The 20,711-nt window shown below is 33.4% G+C and overlaps 1 protein-coding gene across 1 annotated transcript in view; it reads left to right on the top strand.

Moving 5' to 3' along the window:
- LOC132193608 (centrosome-associated protein 350-like) overlaps positions 1-20,711 on the top strand; it is a 117,313-nt gene that overhangs the window by 63,607 nt on the left and 32,995 nt on the right. Inside the window, exon 5 of the mRNA XM_059614377.1 lies at positions 1,844-2,218. Within this exon, the coding sequence (XP_059470360.1) occupies positions 1,844-2,218 (375 nt within the window). The remainder of the gene's footprint in view (positions 1-1,843; positions 2,219-20,711) is intronic.

The following is a 20,711-nucleotide window of genomic DNA, read 5'->3' as shown; positions in this document are numbered from 1 at the left end:
GACTTTTGTGTCACATAAAACTTTGCAACATTTTCCAACCTCAAACGGAAATGACACCTCGATATAAAAAGTGGTCCTTTTCTCGTGCAGTCATGCATTTATGTAACTAAATTTTATGTAATGAATAATCTCAGCGTTTTCGACACGAAATTGGTGACGAAATTGGGGTAAAAAAAATAAGCCAGACGGACGAATTTAATTATTGCGGGGCGAAAAAAGAAGGCGAAAAGAAAGAGAGCTGCGTGCACGCGCTCGCTGAAAAGAGAAAGGAAGAATTTATTTTGTACGCGAATGTATAATGACACAAATAATTATTGCGGGGATCAAAGAACCCATGCCTCTCTTATGTATTTCGCGAGCAGTGCATGCCCTAGAAAAATTCCGAGAAACGGTACGACCGAGTCCGATTCGAGGGACATTCCAGCTTTATTGTGCTGCCAAACGACAGGAGCAATTAATTAAACAAAAAAATTCGCCGAATAAATCCTTTCAGACTGCAATTCATTCCGAGAAACGAGTCCTGCAATAATTTTACTTACACAGAAACATTCATTATTAATTTTGAGCTCATATGCGTAAATCAGTTGGGGGAAAGTCAAAATTTTTAGCTAAAATCCACCCCAATAATTAAAGGGAGAGCTGCCAAAAAATTTTAACTGACATTTTTTTTTCTATAAATTTTATGCAAAAATCATAGTTTTTTTTTCAATTCAAGTGATGGAGTTTTATCTAAATTTAAAATAATAATATAGAACAACTTTTCAACTTACAATTTAAAGTCCGTGCTGATTTTTATTTGAAATCGGTGATTGAAGATTTCATATTATGTCTTTTTCATATAAATAACTTAGGGCGACTTGCACCTTATTCGTCTTTCGTCTGGAAAGTTGTGGACATAAATTATTCTCGGTGCAACGGGGATGCTGCTGCAGCGTTTAATGTCATTATTATGGATGCTGTGCTCGAGTACGTAGCGTGTCTCGTTAATCAGCCGCAGCACCGGCCGAGATAAATTACTAATCTGTTGACATTTCGAATGCAGGTGCTGCGGTTGATTCACTTTTATAGCGTAGACGTGCGTTTATTTCCACGGTGAAAGCATAGAGATGCAAAATCACTTACTTATTTCCATAATGCTTGCCTCGTTTGTTTGTACGTCGCCGTCGGTGGCTGCTGCCGAGATGGAACATTTTCGCCGATCCCATGCAACTTTCTTGGCGGGATTTTTAGATTATTACTTCATTTTCCTGCTGTGCTTTGAATGTAGAATTTTTAAGCAGCCTCCTGTTGTGCAAACGTCTTCATTATAAAGTTGTAATTTAAAATTCAATTTCACAAAAGGATAACTTGATGTGATATTTTGTCAAAATTTAATTACACAAGTTAAAGTTTTTATTATTATTATTATTTTTTTTTTAATTTGCTCAAAAATTAGTTATCTCAATAGCAAACGTTGTCATTTTGATTTCAAATAGACAAGATTAAATTTTTTTATTCACCAATAAAGACTCATTTGAGATTTTTTTACTATTTTGAGACTCTATATGAACTTCTTTTTCAGTCTAATAAAAACGGTGCAAATTGCACTTAATAATTTAAGTTTCAACCGTCTTTCATATCAATTAAATTATTTTTATAAAATCATTTTAATTTAAATTTTATTTAATTAAACCCCACTCTTTATGCTTCAAATTAATATAACTTTTGATTTTGAGGTCATTAATAATAAAATTAATTTCCAGCTTATTTCTTATTAATTTTTCTACACATTTCACAACAATTTTTATTTTTTTATTAATTTTATTTTGTAACAAGTAATTACAAAATTATTAATTTGTTTCAGATGTATTAACTGTGCCAGCAAACCGGACGATTATCTCGAGCACCTTCTTCGAACAGGACGTACGCGTCAGTGGCGTTCCGAAACCTGCGGCCCTGATTGCCCTGAATCCCTTTGACATCACCCCCGAGCCATTCAGAACCTCCCCAGCCCTTCTGTCTTTTGACCCATCTTCAATATCTTTGGGCCTAGACACTCCTCCCAAACCAAAAAAGTCGCCTACCAAATGTCACCAAACGCAGACGGAACCGTTCGATTTCCGTCAACCTTTGGACGAAGAAGAAAATCAAAGGGTTGAAGACTTTGATGAGGAGGAAAAAGTCCAAGCTCCGCCGGTTTTCATCAGCAATGGACCGTCAACTCGCAGACAACCGAAAGGTAGGACAAATTGTATTTTTAATTTTATAAATTTACGCGTGGGAAATTCGTAGCGAAAATTTGTATCATTTTAAAAAGAATTTTAAAAATTTCTTACTAACTTTGCTCTTTCTTTATGGCGGGAAAAAAAAATTATTCAAGAATAACCACATTCTTAAAACTTCCTTCTTTCAAAGATTTATGACAGCAACCTTGATACTTCTGCGTTCTTGTGTCATTTTTCACGAAAAATTTTATCCGCATTACCTAAATCGCGTTTGCGGGCGTTGTTTTTTTTTACACCCAAATCGATTAAATTATGCTGTTTGAATTTCGTGTGGGAAAAATGCACTCGGCCGTGATCTCTGTGCACATTCACAGAATTTGCGTGAGCAGGGAAATATAAAGAGCGCGGACACTCGAACGCGCACGACTCACCTTGAAAATCGAACGAAAATTGGGCGAACTCGGTCGGTCCAGCCCAGGTTAAAGTTTGGGCCAAATGAGCGGGCGTTGCTCGCATTGTCTGCGGCGAATTATATAATAATGAAATTAAATTTCACCTCTGGGCGCGCACATGACTGATGTTTGTTTACCCGCATAAATATAATTAATTAACGTCATAAGCTCTGAACATTAATTCACGCATTATGCCTGGCAGATTAGGAAATGCAATTTTTTCACAATTCAATTTATATTCTAGAATTTTTTAACTTCAAAGGTTCATAAATTGTATTACAATAATTCCATTTGCAAAAAAATATTGACTGCCAAAATAAATTTTGAAGTAAATTAAAAAAAAAGCTGAAAAATTAATAGAAAAACACGTTTTCAACTCATCATTTGATAATTGTTTATTAATAGAACTTTTTACAGGCAATTCGGAATATTTTCCTGGTGTTGTTTGTTGTTTAAGACTAAAATATTATAATTATCTGCATTTTTTTTTTTAATATTTTCTGAAAATCACGATTTTATAACGTTATGGAAAATTTGGATTAAGAATAATTTTTTTATAAAGGTATAAAGACTTTTACCTCGATTAGTTTCTCGAAATTCATTTGCATGGTTTTATGGAGTCTCGTATGCGCATATTTTCCCCAATGATGAACGTCAGGCGTCGCATAATATTTTAATTTTCACCGGATACCGCACGACGGCTGCTGTCGCCTGCTGGCTGGAGTCATTGAAACATTTCTTTATTAAAAGTGGCAACTCGTATGTAACTGTACAAGAAGTAAACATTGGCAAATAATAATAAGGGGTCATTTATCACGGGCACATACGCGCGGATTGTGAGCCGCGCACATTTGCATACAAGTCTTGAATAAGAAATTGCTGAAATTTCGAGGAGCCGCCATTCTTGTTGCCGAGCAATAACTTATCCTTAATTAAAATTGTCGTCGAAAAAAAGAGAAAGACACTGGCAAAAATTCTCGGAACGAAATAAAAAATCGGTCGAAGGAGAAAGAACGAGAAAGAAAGGCATTTTTTTTTGTTCTAAACGTGTGCTAAATCCTCATTGCGATCGAAAGTGGAAGCAATTATTTCAGAAATATTTCCCATCGAGAAAGAATCCACTTCCTAGTGATGCAACATGCGTTTATTTAGATATTCGCTAATAGCAATTTTATATACATGCGTGAGTAATTGGAAAGAAAGAAACAATCAAAGAGGCCATGGGAATTTAATATGCAAATGGGCGCCGAAAGAGAGAAAGAAAGTTCCGTCAAAAGTACACAGACAGTACTTTTCCTTCATGAGATCTGTGATAACTACTGAGGAGGTCGAAGGGGTCAAAGCGCCGGTCCGAGCGTGATAATGTGACCACGACCTGCTTATTAGTCCGGTCGCTTAAACGAATTGATTTGCGGAGATGCAATCGCAAGTGACGCTGCTAAAGTGAGAAATTTTGTTTGTTGCCAATGTTGTGAGTCGCGAATTGGAGCAGCGGCTGCTGCTGGTCAACGCTCGCGCCTCGATTTCCACTCTCCCTTTCGGATTGTTTAGGAGCTGGACAGCCTCGAGCACATGTGCGCGCAAAGTTTCATTGATGTCGACTCCACTTCCACTTGTGAAAGAATTAAATAAATTTTTACGATATTTTTTAATAATTTGTAAGTGGTAAATTTTTTTAATTGCAATTTTTTTAATATTTACTGTTTTGAATATTATACAAATTTTAATTAAATAATTTAAAATGTATATATTTTCATGTATAATAATATATTTGCGAATGATGAAGCTTGATTAGAAAATAATTTTTTGCCTAATTACTGAAATTATTAATTTACTTAATAAATTCCTGATTTCCATTGGTCATGGAAATTAATAATGAACATCAAATTTATGTCTCTGCTGACAGTTGTTTGTACAACCTAGTTATTTCTAGATTCAAATCATGATTATAAATTTTTCGCCGGGCATTCTCTGCTGAAATACAACATCCATTAATATTTATTCTGCAATCAAATAATCCGTTTGTTGAAGAAAGCAAAACTTCAAATTATTTAAAAGAAAATAATTTTCTTTGAATTCTATATTATTGTCGTTGTTGGACCTGTCTTTCTAATTTTCGATTAAAACATTCGATTGAATTTGAAAAAATGATATGCTGGGAAGACTTGAAAAGAATTATTTAAGGAATTATAAGACTTAATGATAAATTTTTGTCAAATTGATTTATTCAAAAAGGCTTCTAAAATCCCATTTTCCATCAATTTATGATACATTTCAACCTCGGAACCAAATATAAATTTTAAATTTCCTTTAATATTCATACTTAATTAAATTCCTTTGAATATTTTATGTTACACGCTCATTTGACAGTAAGTAAATTTTTTTAGAAACGAATAGGCTATAATTTTATATCGTCAATCAATCTATTTGAGGATAAAAAGAAGTTAAAAAGAATTATTGCATTTTCTTGCATTAAAGTTCGCCTTTTCTATTAGAATTCCTAGAGATCAATTTAATCCTGACGCAAATTCTATCCTTCCAGTTTCAAAATAAATAAATCACCTCATCTAATGATGAAAAGCGGCTTCATACTGAGAAGATAATTTTCTCGAAATTTCCTCGTGCAATTATCTAATGGCAACGCGCAAAAAGGCCTTCGAATGCCAGCAGCAGCCTATTTATTTAGCAACGCGAAAAATTCCACACTTGTTTCTTCAAAAGGGGCCTGATTTGCATTCGAAACTATCATTTCCTCTCAGCAAGCCTTATAAAATCGTATAATGATACAAATTTGCGAATCGCGATCTTATCGAGTTATAGAAAAGTTTCACGAGTCCGTAATTTGAATAATTATTTTGATCGATTTGCCGAAACCACCGAATATGGCGCAATCCCAGCATAATTATACCGTTTTATTAACAGTTTCTCTGCTCAATTGGACTGCAGCTTTCTGGGAAATCGTTATGTGCTCTCGTTTTCGTGCACTCGTATATATACTGATTATCAAACTGGTCGTAATTATCTCATAACTCTTTGACAACGCGCGTGTCTTATGCATCCAGCGGATTTTCCTCAATAACGAGAACACGCTCGCAGGCGTTGCAGAACTTTAATATGCTCATGTTTAATTTCACCTGATGTTTATAGACATTTCCCTGCATTATTTTTGCAATTATTTCTGTTTAATTATTTGCAGTAATAAAATGTCATAATATATCTTACAACAAATTATTTATTTGTCACTAGAAAATAATAATAAAAAGTTGAAAAATGGAACATTTTCCTAGCAGTATAGGTTTTTCATCTACTTAAAACGAGGAAAATTAAACAATTTCGTCCTTCAGTTGAAAATATGTTTATCCTTATTATTTTTTTTATGCTCCTCGTTTGTACTTCAGATTTTAAATTTGAAAAAAGAGAAGAAAGGGTTGTTTTTTAATTGTTAAATTGTTTATAATCAAATTCTATCAATTATAAGTAATTTTGAAGATTCTCAAATACCAGCTGAGAAGTTATATCAGCAAAAGTTTGTACCATTCTGGAAACATTGAAGCTTAATAACATTTTGTAATTTATGTTCAATCATGTTTTTTTAAACTTTTCAAAAATATTTATAGGAGCTTCAGTTAATACAGTAGATATTTTTTATGGTTTTCAAAACAAGGATTTTCATTCAATTTGTACTATTTTTGTTTTAAAAGTCATTTATAATCTTACGTCTGCCTCATTTTTCTAAATACGAATGTTTTACCTGAGGAAAATCTACTGAAATGATAAAAAATATCAATTCTGCGCTTCATTTACCTCTAAAATTACCATGTTTGTTTTTACAACAATTGAATTTTTTTACTGCAATTAACTTGGGGCATAAAATTATTTAATTAAAAGATGTAAAAATATAATTTAATGTTGTAATCTTTGTTTTCAATTTCTAGTAAAAAAAATTTTTTGCACAATAATGCAATAATTGCATTTATGAGTTCTGTGGTGTCAATGATTGTCAATTATTGGAGAGATAGTTGCACGTGACTTGAGCACAATTGCATTATTATAAAATTATGACACGGCTGCCACTCTCGAGGAAAACAATACACAAGAAAAGCCGCCGCACCAGTTTTATGTAACGGCGCACGAGAAATGGGTGCAAAAGGTGCATTAAATTATTTATCGCGGCACTCAAGGCCAATTCAAATCACGCGGGTGGGCAAATTTTGGCCGCACGACGACTTCATGCTAATTTCTTTCGCCGCCCATTGTTCAAAAAGAAAAAAAATCACGCAACCGAATTCACCTCGCCGGCGGGCGTCAAATTTCAAATCGCCCCACAATGTTCCAACTTACGCAAGCATCGTTCTAATTGAATCAACACACATAAAATTAATTTGATCAGCCCACACTCGCCTCTGCAGACTGTGTTTTTTAATTGCTCTCCATAGAGCAAAACTGGATCTCTGGTTTGGGCGGAATCGAGCACTGCTTTCAATTATTGAACGAAAACTATTACCGCCTATGTAATTTCTTAATTGCCTTTATCATATCAAAGGGCGGCGCAATAAATCAGGTAATGAGAATTTCTTAATTTAAAGGGAACCTCAACGAATGATATTTTAATCTTGAATTTGAAGGATTACACAATTTTATCACTGAAAATGAAACGCGATCGTAAATTCGCATTTCTTTTAGGGATAAAAAAGAAGTTCAACAAAGATTTCAAAATCTCCGCCAAACTAATTTGAATCTTGGTATCTGTCTGGGTTGATAAATTACTAAATTCTTCCAATGAAGAAAGTAATTTTCTAGAAATGAAGATCGACACTGCCCTCTATGTTCAAAAGGCTTTAGGCGGGAAAAGGAGAACCTTCAATAAACACCCGTTTCACCCTTTTGTGAAAATTTTGATCTCAATTTTGATTTCAGCCACGAAATTTGGTCATTTTCTCCATTCGAAGAATAAAAAAAAAATCATAAATGGAGCGGCCCTTTAAAAGGCAAGAGTCCCCTTGGGACACTTTCTCTTGCTTGTACTTTTTGCGATAATTATTAATTAAATGCACGTGGAAACCGTTGTTACTCGTCTTTTGCGATAACCCCGTTGTGCAGGCGAAATTGAAAGGCGTCGCTCTCGGACCCAATCAAGTTGATAGTGGCTGAAAATTGATTTCTCTCTCTCTTGCCACCGGGACCAAGGGCCGGTTTGTTGCCCTATCGCAACTTGGCTTCCTCTCATCAGCACACGAATTCAAAACAATGGCTCTTAAGTATTCGTCCAAAATCGTGTGCATTCCGCGTTTTATCTCCTTCCTTTTGGCGCACGGTCAAACGGATCGTGCGCAGGAAAACAATTCAGTTTTGACTAAAGCAAGTGCAAATCTGGGCTTAAATTCCTGGAATATTTTCCTTTGTTCAGACAAGGAAAGCTGCAAGTTCAAAATCTGGATCGTTGTGTAAGACTTGCAATACATAACTAAAATAATTAAAAATAAATACTATTGTAAATAATTTTAATACAATTAACCTTTATTACAATTTTAAAAGAATTGATGTATTTTAAATAATTTTGATTTATTAATAATATTTTAATTTTTTATTATTTATTAGTTTAATTTATTCTTATTTAAATTCAAATTGTAATATTTCCTTATTTAAAACTGTTGTAAAATTATAAAGTAAAATAAATTGTAGTGGCCATCAATTAGTGAAATTATCTCCGTAACTTATTAGGTTAATAAGTCTTCATTTCTGTTCACTGCCTTCAGTAAAGTTGCTGTAGATTAGAAGATAAAATTATTATCATTGTTATTATCATTAAATTATTATTATTATAAATATGCTTCAATAAATCTGCTCCAAAACAAAGCAATGCAATTTTTATTTTAAATTTCGGGATAATTCAATGAGTAGACTTTGTACCTCCAAAATATTTTGAACCACCTTTCAATACAATTAAATCAATAAAACTGTTTTGTATACTCTCTCAAGACATGTTCATTACCCAGGTCATGAAAGTTGTGCGAACAAATGAACGCAAGTCCATTAAATGAAGCAATAAAAATGTCGATCACCCGCAACGCTTGTGCACTAAGTTTTCTTCCTACCCGGTAACGCACCGCCCGCCGTCTCGGCTGCAATCAAGATTATTTGCACATGTAAATGCAAATTCGGTGCCTAACTTAAAAAAGCCAACGGATAATGACCGGCAGTCTCTCTTTGATTGCACTTACGAGATACTGAGTAAGTAAGTCAGTTTATTTATTGCTCAATAAATTCAAAAATGGCGATAAGCCGTGATGCAATCGATAAATTTTCGCATTGTCTAATTTTTGACGCGGTCAGTTCGGAAAGTAGTTAGCGAAGAACAATGGCGCGAATTATTGAAATCAGCGCCGACAATGGTGTCAATTCCGCTCACCGATGTTATTAACCGATAATTTCCCATTTGAAAGCAAGCAAAGTAGCGTGCGGTCGCCTCCGGTGTTGTATCAAAGACGTGACAAATCCGACGCTCGAGTTTTTTTTTCACGCGCCCAAGGGTGAAATTTGTATGTTGTTTTTTTATCTTACGGTGAAAGTGAGTTGCGAAGAAGCTCCCTTTGTTTTGTAACTTAATTTATGAATTTGGCTCCTCATTTCTAGTCCGATCACGACGAGTTTGCCCCGAAACTTTGTGCGTGTTCGTCGATGCTTCTCTATTGTGCATCATGGATTGCCTAAAAAAAATTGCACACTTAAAAAGGTGCAATTAAAAATGAAAACATAAATTACTCCTGCGCGCGAAAGTAAGTCTGATTTAAACGTAAATGGTTTAATATTATTTGACCTTGTTTTGAGAGAAATATACTGAGAATTCTTTAATATATTGACACAACTTTATGCATTTATTGTATAATATAAATATGCAAATATGGATTTGCTTCACATTTAACGAGCATCTCTGAATTTGCAGCTTTTTCCGTTGGCATTGAACAATGTTGTTGAGAGACGCCAAGAACAATGGATGAGCGAATCCAACATTTTTCTCGTTGTCATGATTTGACAAAAGGTTTGAAGAAAAATTGTCAAATAATATGTATATTTCAATCAAATTTGTTAGCATTTTATGGGATTATCTTAAAACTTCCTTCTTCAAACAATTAAAAAATATTTAAATTTTAAGCGTTTTCAATGCCAATAAATCAAAGTTTATGAATAAAAATTATAAGAAAAGAATTTATTAATCGTAACCTTCTCTTTTGGAAGAATTGAATTGTCAAATGAAATTTAACTATTAATTTCTTGATTGAAATTTTAACTTATTATTTAAAAACCACTAAAATAGCCTTTGATTCTGCCAATAAAACGACTGAAATTTGCAAGTCCAGTAAAAATTTAAATTTTTTTATGAATCTTGTTGATAAATATTTTCAGTTATTGAAGAGTTCCATTAGGTAATTTATGCTAATAATGCAAATATGGAATTGCTTCACATTTGACGAGCATCACTCAATTCGCGGCTTTTTCCGACGGCATTGAACAACGTTGTTATGTTGCGAGAGAACAATGGATGAGCGAATCCATCATTTTTCCGTGACAATATATTGTTTTTCTCTCGCTCTCTGGCGTGAGCAAATCTTTTTGAAAACTCGCGAATTATCATCTCACGCTCGAATGGATGCAATTGTGAAAAAGAAACACTTTCAATTCATTTATTGAAGTCGAGAGAAAAATGAGATGCTCACTTTTTTATTGATTTAGAAGCGCACGAGATGGTTATCGTCCGTTTTTTTCAAATGGCTTCCCAAGCATCATAAACACTTAACGAGAGGTGCGAAGCTTTTAGGAGAACTAGCCGATTTTTATGTTCCTCGGCAAAAAGGTTTTTTTTCTCATTTAAAAATAAAAAATAAAACACCGGATCTTCAATATATATAGATTTTTCCAACCACCTTTTGTGTACATTTCAAGGTCTCTTTTTTCACAAACAAACATCTAGAATATCTATTTTGCATGCGTATTAATCGTTGGGCGAAAAAATAAAAAGCATAAATTTTGCCGGACTCATCTTCCCGCCGCAAGGTGCGTCCAAGGTCCCTCGTGGCATGCCTATCACCTTTGACTGCTCCTCCCCTCCCACCCCCGCCTGCAAAACAAACAAACAGAATATCCTGTTCGCAACCCTGCGTGCCTGAAAATCGTTTTCTGAGTCGATTAGTGGGTTCTAATTATAATTGCTTGGGAGTTATTTCTTTTTTATTTTCGCCAACGCTGCTTCTCCTTGACCGCTGATGATGTTTTTTACGCATCTTCCGCCTCCGCGTTGCGCAATTTTTTAATGATGGCATAATTTAATTTTACTGCAGATGAAATTAGAATATTTATGTGTGCAGATTTTTCTTGTAATTGATTGTTATTTCTTGACCTAACTAAGAACAAATTTCTCTAAAAACTCGCAGAAAACGAATTTTATAAGATTTAAACTTTTTTCGAATCACTTAAATTAAAAAAATTTCTTGATTATAATTAATTAATATCCTTCATTTATAACTATTTGAAAATTGACTCCTTAAAAACACTTTTAAGACTGAAAATTGGTAAATTGTCACCAAAATTGATAAGAGATTGCTCTTTTTTAAAGAAAAGTGTTTCAAATGTCAAAATATTTAATGGATTCTTTGTTTTCGAATGAGAAATTTTGTTTAAAAATTGTTCACTTTTGTTCAAATTTGTACTATTTTATCAAATATCAAATTCATAACGGCAAAAGCTAGAATTGCCCCAGGATAATTTAGTAATTTTTTTATCATAAAAATAGTAAAGTTAATTTTTATTTAATTTGCTAATATAATGTATAGTGTAGTGGTTTTGTAGGAAACAATCATTGACGCGTTAGTGCGGCTGAGTTAGCCAGTAAATTGTATATCTACCTACGAGTTTAAATAAAATTAATTTTATATAAATCATACATTTTAATTATTATTGCTTAAATAATGTAAAACGTATATATTTTGCCGCAAATTTATTGATCAAATGACAGTTTAAGTTAACTTGATTATGTTATTCTCTCGAATCGCACACATTATCTACATTAATTACTGTTTTTTTCAAACAAAATTCCTGTTTAAAAATATCCTTTCTCACCTCTTCAAATTTTTCTTCTTATTTTTTTTCGTCTGCCCAAAATTATTTTTAATAAAACTAAAGCTGGCATTTTCACTTTCTTCCACACCGCATGCAAAATGTCACGTTTCCCTGATTCTACCGTTACTCCTTTCGGTACCGAGGCCATCAAAAGTAGAAACCGCACCTCGGTCAATCAATTGCGCGATTTTCCGATCTCTCGGCGTTAAAATAAATGATTCGGCCGCGGTTGCAATCCATCATGATCTTATCGGTTCGCATTAAAAATGAGTGATGAACCCGAAAGAAATGCAGAGAGCAGAAAGTGCGCCGGCCGGCGCGTCCATAAGTCATCGCAGGCCGCGAGAGTGAGCTGTTTTATAAAAATTTTCATAAATGATCGAGTGGCCCCATGAAAATGTCACCAGCCGAAAAGCGGCAGCGAGGACAACTTTGCTCAACTTGTAATACACTGTGTGCGCCGGCCGGCGACAAAATTCGCCTCTCAATCGAGCCGCCGCTTTGCTTTCGACTTTCGCTGCCATCATTTCATATAAAAATTTACTATAACGCCGTTGCCGCCGCCAAGCAGCGACTCTCTTAATCGCCTAAATTATTATCAACGGGGACCCGCGTGCAAATTAAAAAGGAGTTCCGATGGCTCGTAAATTTCAGATTAAAACTGCGGCAAATTCGAATAACCCGTCCCTGCCGAGAGACGAGTAACGAGTGAGTTGGTCTCGGCAGGTTAGTGACGTGCAAAGTTGCCTTTTCATTCACCGCGAACGCCTCCTTGCAAGTGCAACATAGTTATTCGTCGGTTATTGGAAGAAAATGTTTTAAATTTCAATTAACTTTTTAAAGGAATAAAATAGTAAAATTAAAAAAAAATAGTGAAAGAGTTTAAACACATTAAAATTGAAAATATATTAAAATTTTGTTATTCAATTGACATTTTAAAATTGTTATTTACTTCATTTACTTTCAGCGTTAATGACGTAACAATTTATCACTATCTCGTTTGAACGTTTAAATTATATTTCAAATTTTGATTCTATTCAATCGCATGAAAGAAGACGCAGAATTAAGCTATTCTCATTGTTTGAAGTGGAAATTTCAGTTTTTCAAGCTAAATCATTTTCTAATTAAGTTTGTTGATTTTTTTTTAAATTGGATTTATAAACATGTATAAACATTTTTCAAATAAAGAGGAAGCAACTGTTAAATCGGAAAGGAGATATCGAGCGAATCAAATGCTACTTATTTAATTAAACTAGTTTATTTCTATTATGGACTTACAATTTTTAATTTAAGTTGCTGGTGCTGACCGTGCTGACAATGAGACACGGAGTTTCAATAAAAGGTGCAGACTATAATTGCAAGTGAATATTTTCCTACCTGCAGATTCAATGAAAAAATTGGTGGCATACTTTCAAAAATCGATTAATATGATCTAAATGGAAGAGTTCCAAGTTTCAATTAAGCTTAGAAATTTTTTTTTAAATTTTAGCCTAAACAGAGCACGACTAAATTAATCTGAGAAATATATGCACATAATTATCAGAAAAATGCAATATTATGTGTCTAAAATTAATTAATAAATCAAATTCAAACGACGATAGCTGACAGCGAGATAAATTCTGGTTATTCCAAATTCCAACTTATATTTTTAAGATAGGTGTAGAATGAGCACCTAAATAAAAATGTACAAAAAATTGCTTTTTAATTCTATGATATTGACTTTGTAGTTCTTTTACAACTTTATACATTTGTTATTTAAAAAAAATATCAAAATAAAATAATAATTAAAAATAAATTATAACTGCTGAAAAGAATTAAAAGAAAAATAATGATTATATTTTATATTTTTTTATTTGCTTTAATTAACTTAAAAATATTTTTATCATGTTTTTTATCCTTTAATAATTAATTTTTGCTTTCCAACTTTTGATTTTGTTTCCTGACCTCCCAAGGAAAATTTAAATCCCCCGACCTGATTATTTTAAGTAAGTCTGATTCCCTGTGTAAATTGAAGTCTGCCAATGAAGCATGATCCTCAGCCGGGGCCGTCCGTCTCTTTGCCAGTTGCAAATAATAAATTTGTCACAAAGAGACGCATAATTACACTTTTCATTCAATTCGCCCATACATTTGAACACGTGCTCGTTCATTCACTGTTTAATATGAGAATTCAATGAGCAAAAATATAGCTTCAATTTCCTTTCAAAGTTTTGCTCATTCTGCTTTCAAAATTAGAAAACAATTCACTTTACGACCAACATCCCGGACTAAAAATAACTCGGAGCTTTTCACGTCCTGATTGATTTTCTGTTTCTATTTGAAACTACAAGCTGAGTAAAAATTTTCAATCATTCGATGAGAAAATTGCACTAGTAATAAATTTGCGGCAAAAGTGGTGCTGCTATATTATTTACAAACCATTAACTTTTGTGGTTTCAGTTGATTAGTTTCGCCTCGTCTCTCTCTAGCTCCAGATGAAAGTTTAAGGCCGCCTCTCCTCCATATCTATTTCCCTGCAAATTTCGCTCGTGCAAATCAAATATACATCCTTTTAGAGGGAATAAATTTCCTTATTAATTTACAGCCTAAAAGGTGCTTTGGAATTTATTTTTTAATTAAAAAATGCAAAACACGTATCCTTCCTGATGCATTCGTTAGAAAAGAGGAGGCTGCATTTTTAATTGAAAGTAAACAAACTATCAATTCACGCAGCAGATCTTTCGGCGCGGCCATTAATATTTCCACGCCCGGCATTGAAAGTGAAAATTTTATGACGAGAGCCTCGCATCTTTAGAAACAAATGGTCGGCAGTGGCAGGTTATCGCGGATTTGGAATCTTTTCGGCCAAAAAGGAGGCACGCGGAAAGGAATCTGCGCTGTGATCGGATAATGAATGACCTACCGGTGTTGGGAAGACTTTTATTGATTTGGATCTGGCGCGATGATTGATGCACAACTACCGAGACCAGCACGAAAAGATGTTCAAAAACGTGCACAGCCTATATGTCTTCCTGAAAAAGCAAAGCTGGTCGGCATTCTTGACCTGCCCACCCTGACTATTGAAGATCTCAAAATGAGCAATGAAGAAGTCTCTAAATAAATATAAATAATTGACTTACCTTGATCATTTCATTTTAAATTAACTGGTCAATCGAGTTTTATATAATTGAAGTTTAAATTTTGTGTAAAAATGAATAATAAAATAATGCAGATTTTAAATATTCAATTTAATGTAAATTTGAATGCAAAAAATTGCATATTTTTATTAAATTTATATAAATCATTTAATATAAATTTATTTATACTAAAAAAAACATAAAAGTGTTCTGAAAAATCAGGTTAAACAGCAAATAATTATTCTTTAAGAAAATTGTAATTAAAACCACAAAAATCAACCCAAATTAAAAATTTTAGATTTGTAAATAATCTTACATTTAATACATATAATTAAAAATTTTCACTGTTGAACTCCAATTAAATTTTCACTTCCTACATTAAGTTTGCTCTTCAGAGCGTGGGCGTGCAAAAAAATCGTTGGCCTTGGCATTCAGTGCAAAAAAAGATGATAGACCGGCGCGAAGAGCAGCTTCTAGGACGCGCAGTATAATTTTTTCATCAAAGCATGCTGGCCGTTTAAATCGACATACATTATTTTCCCAAAGTATAATTAGCCATCGTTTCCTGGAGCATTTTTCGCTAGAGCCTTGATCCTCTCTGAAGATGCGCCGGCCGAAGACGATAAGAAAAAAAACACATCATGATTAATAAAACCTTGTATGGGAAAAATCGTCCACGACCAGGACGCTTCCCGAGAACCGACCTTGCTCGTAATGCTTTGTTCTTGTTTATCTCGTAACCCTCTCATGATGGACAAAAAGTCGTTCGTTGCCAAAGCTCTATCAGATGAGTCGTGAGGGATTAACAAGGAGCTGCTCTTGAATATAATGCAGATTATCGCGCGTAGGCGTATAATAAGTTTGGTGTTTGTAGCACGAGGATTATGTTTGGAATGGATATACTGTTGAAAAGATGTTTACCAGCTTTAGACAATTTTTGGGAATTCGTTGGATAATTTTTAATTAATTGTAGTTGAGGCAAATTTAATTAAAAACATTTAAAGCTGAGAGATTTTTGAATAAAAAAGTTGACTTCTGAAGTATGGTTTTCTTTGAAAATTAGTGAATTCAAAAATTTGAGAGAAAAGAAAATGTTAAAATATCTATAATTATCTCTTCTTTAGAATTTCAAAAACAATAACAAGCCTTTTTTGCAGATAAAAATTATAATGCTTCTTTTTCTAAAAATACTACATAAAAAAATACTTCCTTCTTTAACAAATTTTTTTATAATTTATTAAGAATTTATTATATTTATCAGAAAAAATAAAAATGTCGACAAAATATTAATTTAGGATTTTTATAACATACAATTAATGGAAACATTCCAAATTTTATTGAGCTGGAACTGGTGGATAAAACTTTAATTCTCCATTTAATACGCTTTCCGTGCGTTCAAGTCTCCGTCTCACGATATTATGTACTTAAATTTTGCGCCACTTGGCCGTTTTCCAAAGCGTGCCGAACGAAACCGAGAGTGATGATCCTGGCGCAGGTGCCTCTTGCCGTCGTCCACATTTTTTTCTCCGTAGTGTCGTGTTGCCGAGACGCAGCGTGATCCTCTTGGCCTTGCACACCTGGATTCGCAGGCCGAAACCTTGGCCGTGCCCCCTGACCTCTACCCGGAGTCATTTTTCAGCAGCAGGTGCCATTAAAAGATGCATGTTTTTCGTGAACTTCCACTTTGATACGCACCGATTTTGCATGATCGGGAATTGCAACACAATTTTATTTGCATCGGCTGACGTTGAGCGATTCAATTTTCTCTGCATTATCCACGCTTAGGGTGGATTTGATAAATTAAAAATTGGCGCGGGAGAGAGATTATCTCATCAAGTTCCGTATAATCAAATTCCTCTTGAGAAATATTTTTTGCAATATTATGTCATTATTTTATTATTAAGCTTGAATTATTTGAATTATACAAATTTTATCACATTTTTATTCAAATGTTGATCATCCTTCTATTAATTCAATTCAATTCATTTATTTTTCTCCAAAAAAGGCAGAACAATCAATTCTCAATAAAGTAACTTATCTTTGATTTTAATTTGATAAAAATATAATTTGGTCCATGACATAAATTTAAAAAATGTATGTTTTTGTTCTTGTCACTTTCACCTTTTTGAGAGTGCCACACTTGTAAAGGCCTAATTTAAAAAAAAAAATTAAAATTTTAAAGGCCTTATTTTTAAAAATTTCATTTTAGTCCTTGTTTGCGGAGCGCCACACTTGGAACACCTGTAGAACTCTAATGATTACCTTAATCAATTTTATAATGGTGCTGTTTTTCCAACAATTGAATGTTACCTGCCAACAATGATTATATTATTTTTCAACGATTTAAAACTCTTTGTAATCATTGGGACAAAATACGCTACAATTACATAACACTAATTTAAATCCTTCAATATAAAAGCAATAAGAATTTACTTTAATTCGAAACTCTTAAGTCTCGTCTTTTTGTATTAAAAAAGAATTTGCTCGCAGCAATTTTTAGGTTCAATGCTCATGACCCGTAAAATATATGAATATTTGTTAAAATTACGTACTGAAAATGCAAACCACCGCAAAACATAATTTTCCCAGGGAGATAAAAGTTTACAAGCTAATAACTCGCAGCCTCTCCCACCCACTTCCAGAAATAAAAAAATGATAATAAATTTTTACGAAAATATAATCCCGAAAACAGGCAGGCTCTTAGCGAGAAATCTTTGTCTCCTCGGACGTCTTGTTTGTTGATTAAAATCGCGCCCAGTGTGCGCACTTTGTAAAGCTGTCAAATGCGCCGCGAAATTTATTCGCCGGTGTCCACCTGGTATCGCAAACACCGTGCATGCAGCATAGGAGGTGTGCGCGTTACAAGCGTTCTGTCTAATGCGACAGGGTCAAGGATTAGGTCAACTCAATTCAAAATACATTAGTCGCCTCCTGACACTCGAGCGCAGAGGAAATAACGATCCGTGAATGAGAGACGTGTTTTTTTTTTTCGCACTGCCAAACACAGAATAAGAAAAAAAATCATCATAATAAAATATTCAAATACAAAACACCTTGCCCTTGGACTATTCATTGTTTCAAAACGTCCGAATGCTTTTTTTCTGAATGGACGTCTGCGTGGTCATGTAAATGTTGCTTTGTTTAGGATGCTCTTCCTCGATTTGCAATCCTGTGTCCGCCCAAAGGTCATTTATTTGCTCGTAAATTATTCCTCAGTTTGCCTGAGGTGTTAAAAATAATATGATTTAAAAATAATTTTTCATAACTTGCTAATTTAATTTGCTCTAAAAAGATAAAATAATTCCCTTAAAAATATTGTAAATATTTTTCGTGCAAATTTTAATAAGACTAAATATTAAATATACAAATTTCAATAAACCAAATATTGTATTTTTTTTTTTTAAATCGTAAAATTTTCCATGAAAAATATAATTTTATTAAATTAAAGATTTTTTCATGGGTTTGATTTTGATTTTTATCTCCTTTTTTCATTATTTGTCTCATTTTTTTCCTAAATGAAGTAAAATTTGAGACTATTCTTTATTATAAAACCCACTTTTGAATTAACTTTGAACATTTAAATTTAAATTTATTGGAAATTTTTGACAGCTTCATATTTTAGATCGCATCATGCAGATGCTACTGAACTTCGCAGTCATTATTTCCGGTTGGTATTTTCTCACAATCACTGCGCAGCTGACAGTGATTCATGCGCGAATTTACATTTAAATTAAACAGTGGTTGTAACAATGCGCTTAGCAAAAGATAAAGTATGAGTACTTGATGCATTATTTACGCTGCTGGATTATGAAGAGGTGCGCGCCGAGATTGCACCGCGATTAGAAGAAAGCGCGCGTCGAAGGAAAACAATGAGACTGTCAAGTTTCATTTTTTCAAATTATTATCGTTTTCATGAAGTGCAAAAATTCAAAAGCGAAATTTATTATTGCCTTGAACCGCCATTCATAAAAATGCAAATCAGCTCGCCGTAAAAATAAAAATTAATAAATCTGTCGGGAGAAAAGAAGTGTGCAGTGCAAAGAGCGGCACTCGAAGGGAAAAAAAAGAATTAAACCGGCCGAGTGAAATGCGAGAGCGCAATTTAACGCGAGCGAGAAATGACGACGGGTCAAAAGTCGCGGACGAAATTGTTTATTAGAGTGGCGCGCTGCGTGGAAAGTTTGCGTGCGATTTTAATTTAATTCTGCGGCTGGAAAGAAAGAATGGACCGACCACTCCCACCCACACCTAGTCCGAGATGAATCTGACAAAAGGGTCAGGTCACCCGGATGTGCCACACATGCGCGCGGCGGGCACATCTACCGACCAAATTAACAATTCTCCTCTCTTTCTATCTCTCTTCGTCGCTTGCTCGCCATTTATTTTTTCCGCACAGGCCGAGATGAATTGACGGAGAAAGGACTGTCGTGCTCGATTTCTAATTTTGATGTCGGCGAGCTTCGACAAGTCAACTTGGTCTAGCACAAAATTTCATAATATTCTTGTCATTAAAAAAATATATACTGTCTGCTGGGTCCAAGTTAAGTTCCAGAGTTACTGGCAGCATAAATGTGGGGATTTGATTGCGTACAAAAATTTGATAAGTCGAGATTTTCTTTCTCTTTATCTATATTAAAAAAGTATTGTGTAATAATATAACATAAATTTGTAAAAAAAGGCCCAACATTGCCACTCCATGTTATGGAAATGGAGAACAAGCCGTGAGGTTTTCTTTACTTATATTAAAATTTCTATGTTATTTTAATTTTATGTTTACAAAAAACTACAAATTATTTATAAATTTTTGATATTTTACTAAATCATTTATTATACGATTATATACTTATTTTAACAATTTTAAACAAATAATTTTATTTCTTTTATTTTATTGGTTAAATTAAATATTTATTTTCACTTGAAGAACATAGTTTAAATTTATATAAATATTGTTTGAGATGCCTATGAATGTATGAATCAGAGAACAGAGGACTTAATCTTAAGAGAAAATAGTTCAAAAATCAAGACTGTGCGCGGATTCGATTGATTCTGAAAATGTTTATTTTATAATGATGTCAATAGCTATAAGGATTCTAGAACTTAATGTTGATTTAAATGCATTAAGGCTGCGTTAAATTTAAAAGTTTTTCAAATTGCGCGTCTACATTAGTACAAAGACTTCCTTTTAAGAAAAGAATAATTAACTCTTCATATTCTATTAAAAATCGAACAGAAAGACATTTTTGTAAACATTTGCAACCTCATCAAATTTTTCTTCATCAAGAATGTAGAACTCTGCGGTAGTCTCAAAAATTGAAGAATAATTTTTTCCATCAAAAGGAAGAGAAATAATAGTAAATAAATTTGTGTTCAATTTTCAGTGTAGCAATTGAATGACCACAAACAATACGCTCTCATGTTTCTTTATAAATTAATTTTTGAAATAAATTTTAAATTTATCTTCACATAAGCGTTTTTAGATCAAAAGTCAAAAGGTAACTTTAAATGGGTCAAATTCCCACATTCCGTTCATCACAATTTATATTTGAATAAGTTTAAGATTTCAAGACAGTTGATATCTGAACTGCAAGATTCAATTTTTACTTAAAATTTTTCATAATTTTAGTTTTATTTTCTTTTTAATTGTGCCAAAGAAAATGCATTTCAAAAGACCTGTTTCACATCTCCAGTAAAAATAAATCGTGACTTTGAGGAGTCCGAGATGCGTTTTCTTTGCGCGAATATGCACTTGAACTTTCAATGCCATCAAGATTGAGGCGTGTCGTCCTTAATACATAAATCACGACGACGCGTGCATCACAATAAGA

Source organism: Neocloeon triangulifer, unplaced genomic scaffold (assembly GCF_031216515.1).
Source record: "Neocloeon triangulifer isolate White Clay Creek 2 clone unplaced genomic scaffold, ASM3121651v1 ptg000004l, whole genome shotgun sequence".
In the NCBI taxonomy this organism is placed as follows: domain Eukaryota; kingdom Metazoa; phylum Arthropoda; class Insecta; order Ephemeroptera; family Baetidae; genus Neocloeon; species Neocloeon triangulifer.
Note: the sequence above shows the minus strand (reverse complement) of the source record. Positions and strands in the feature narration are given on the sequence as shown.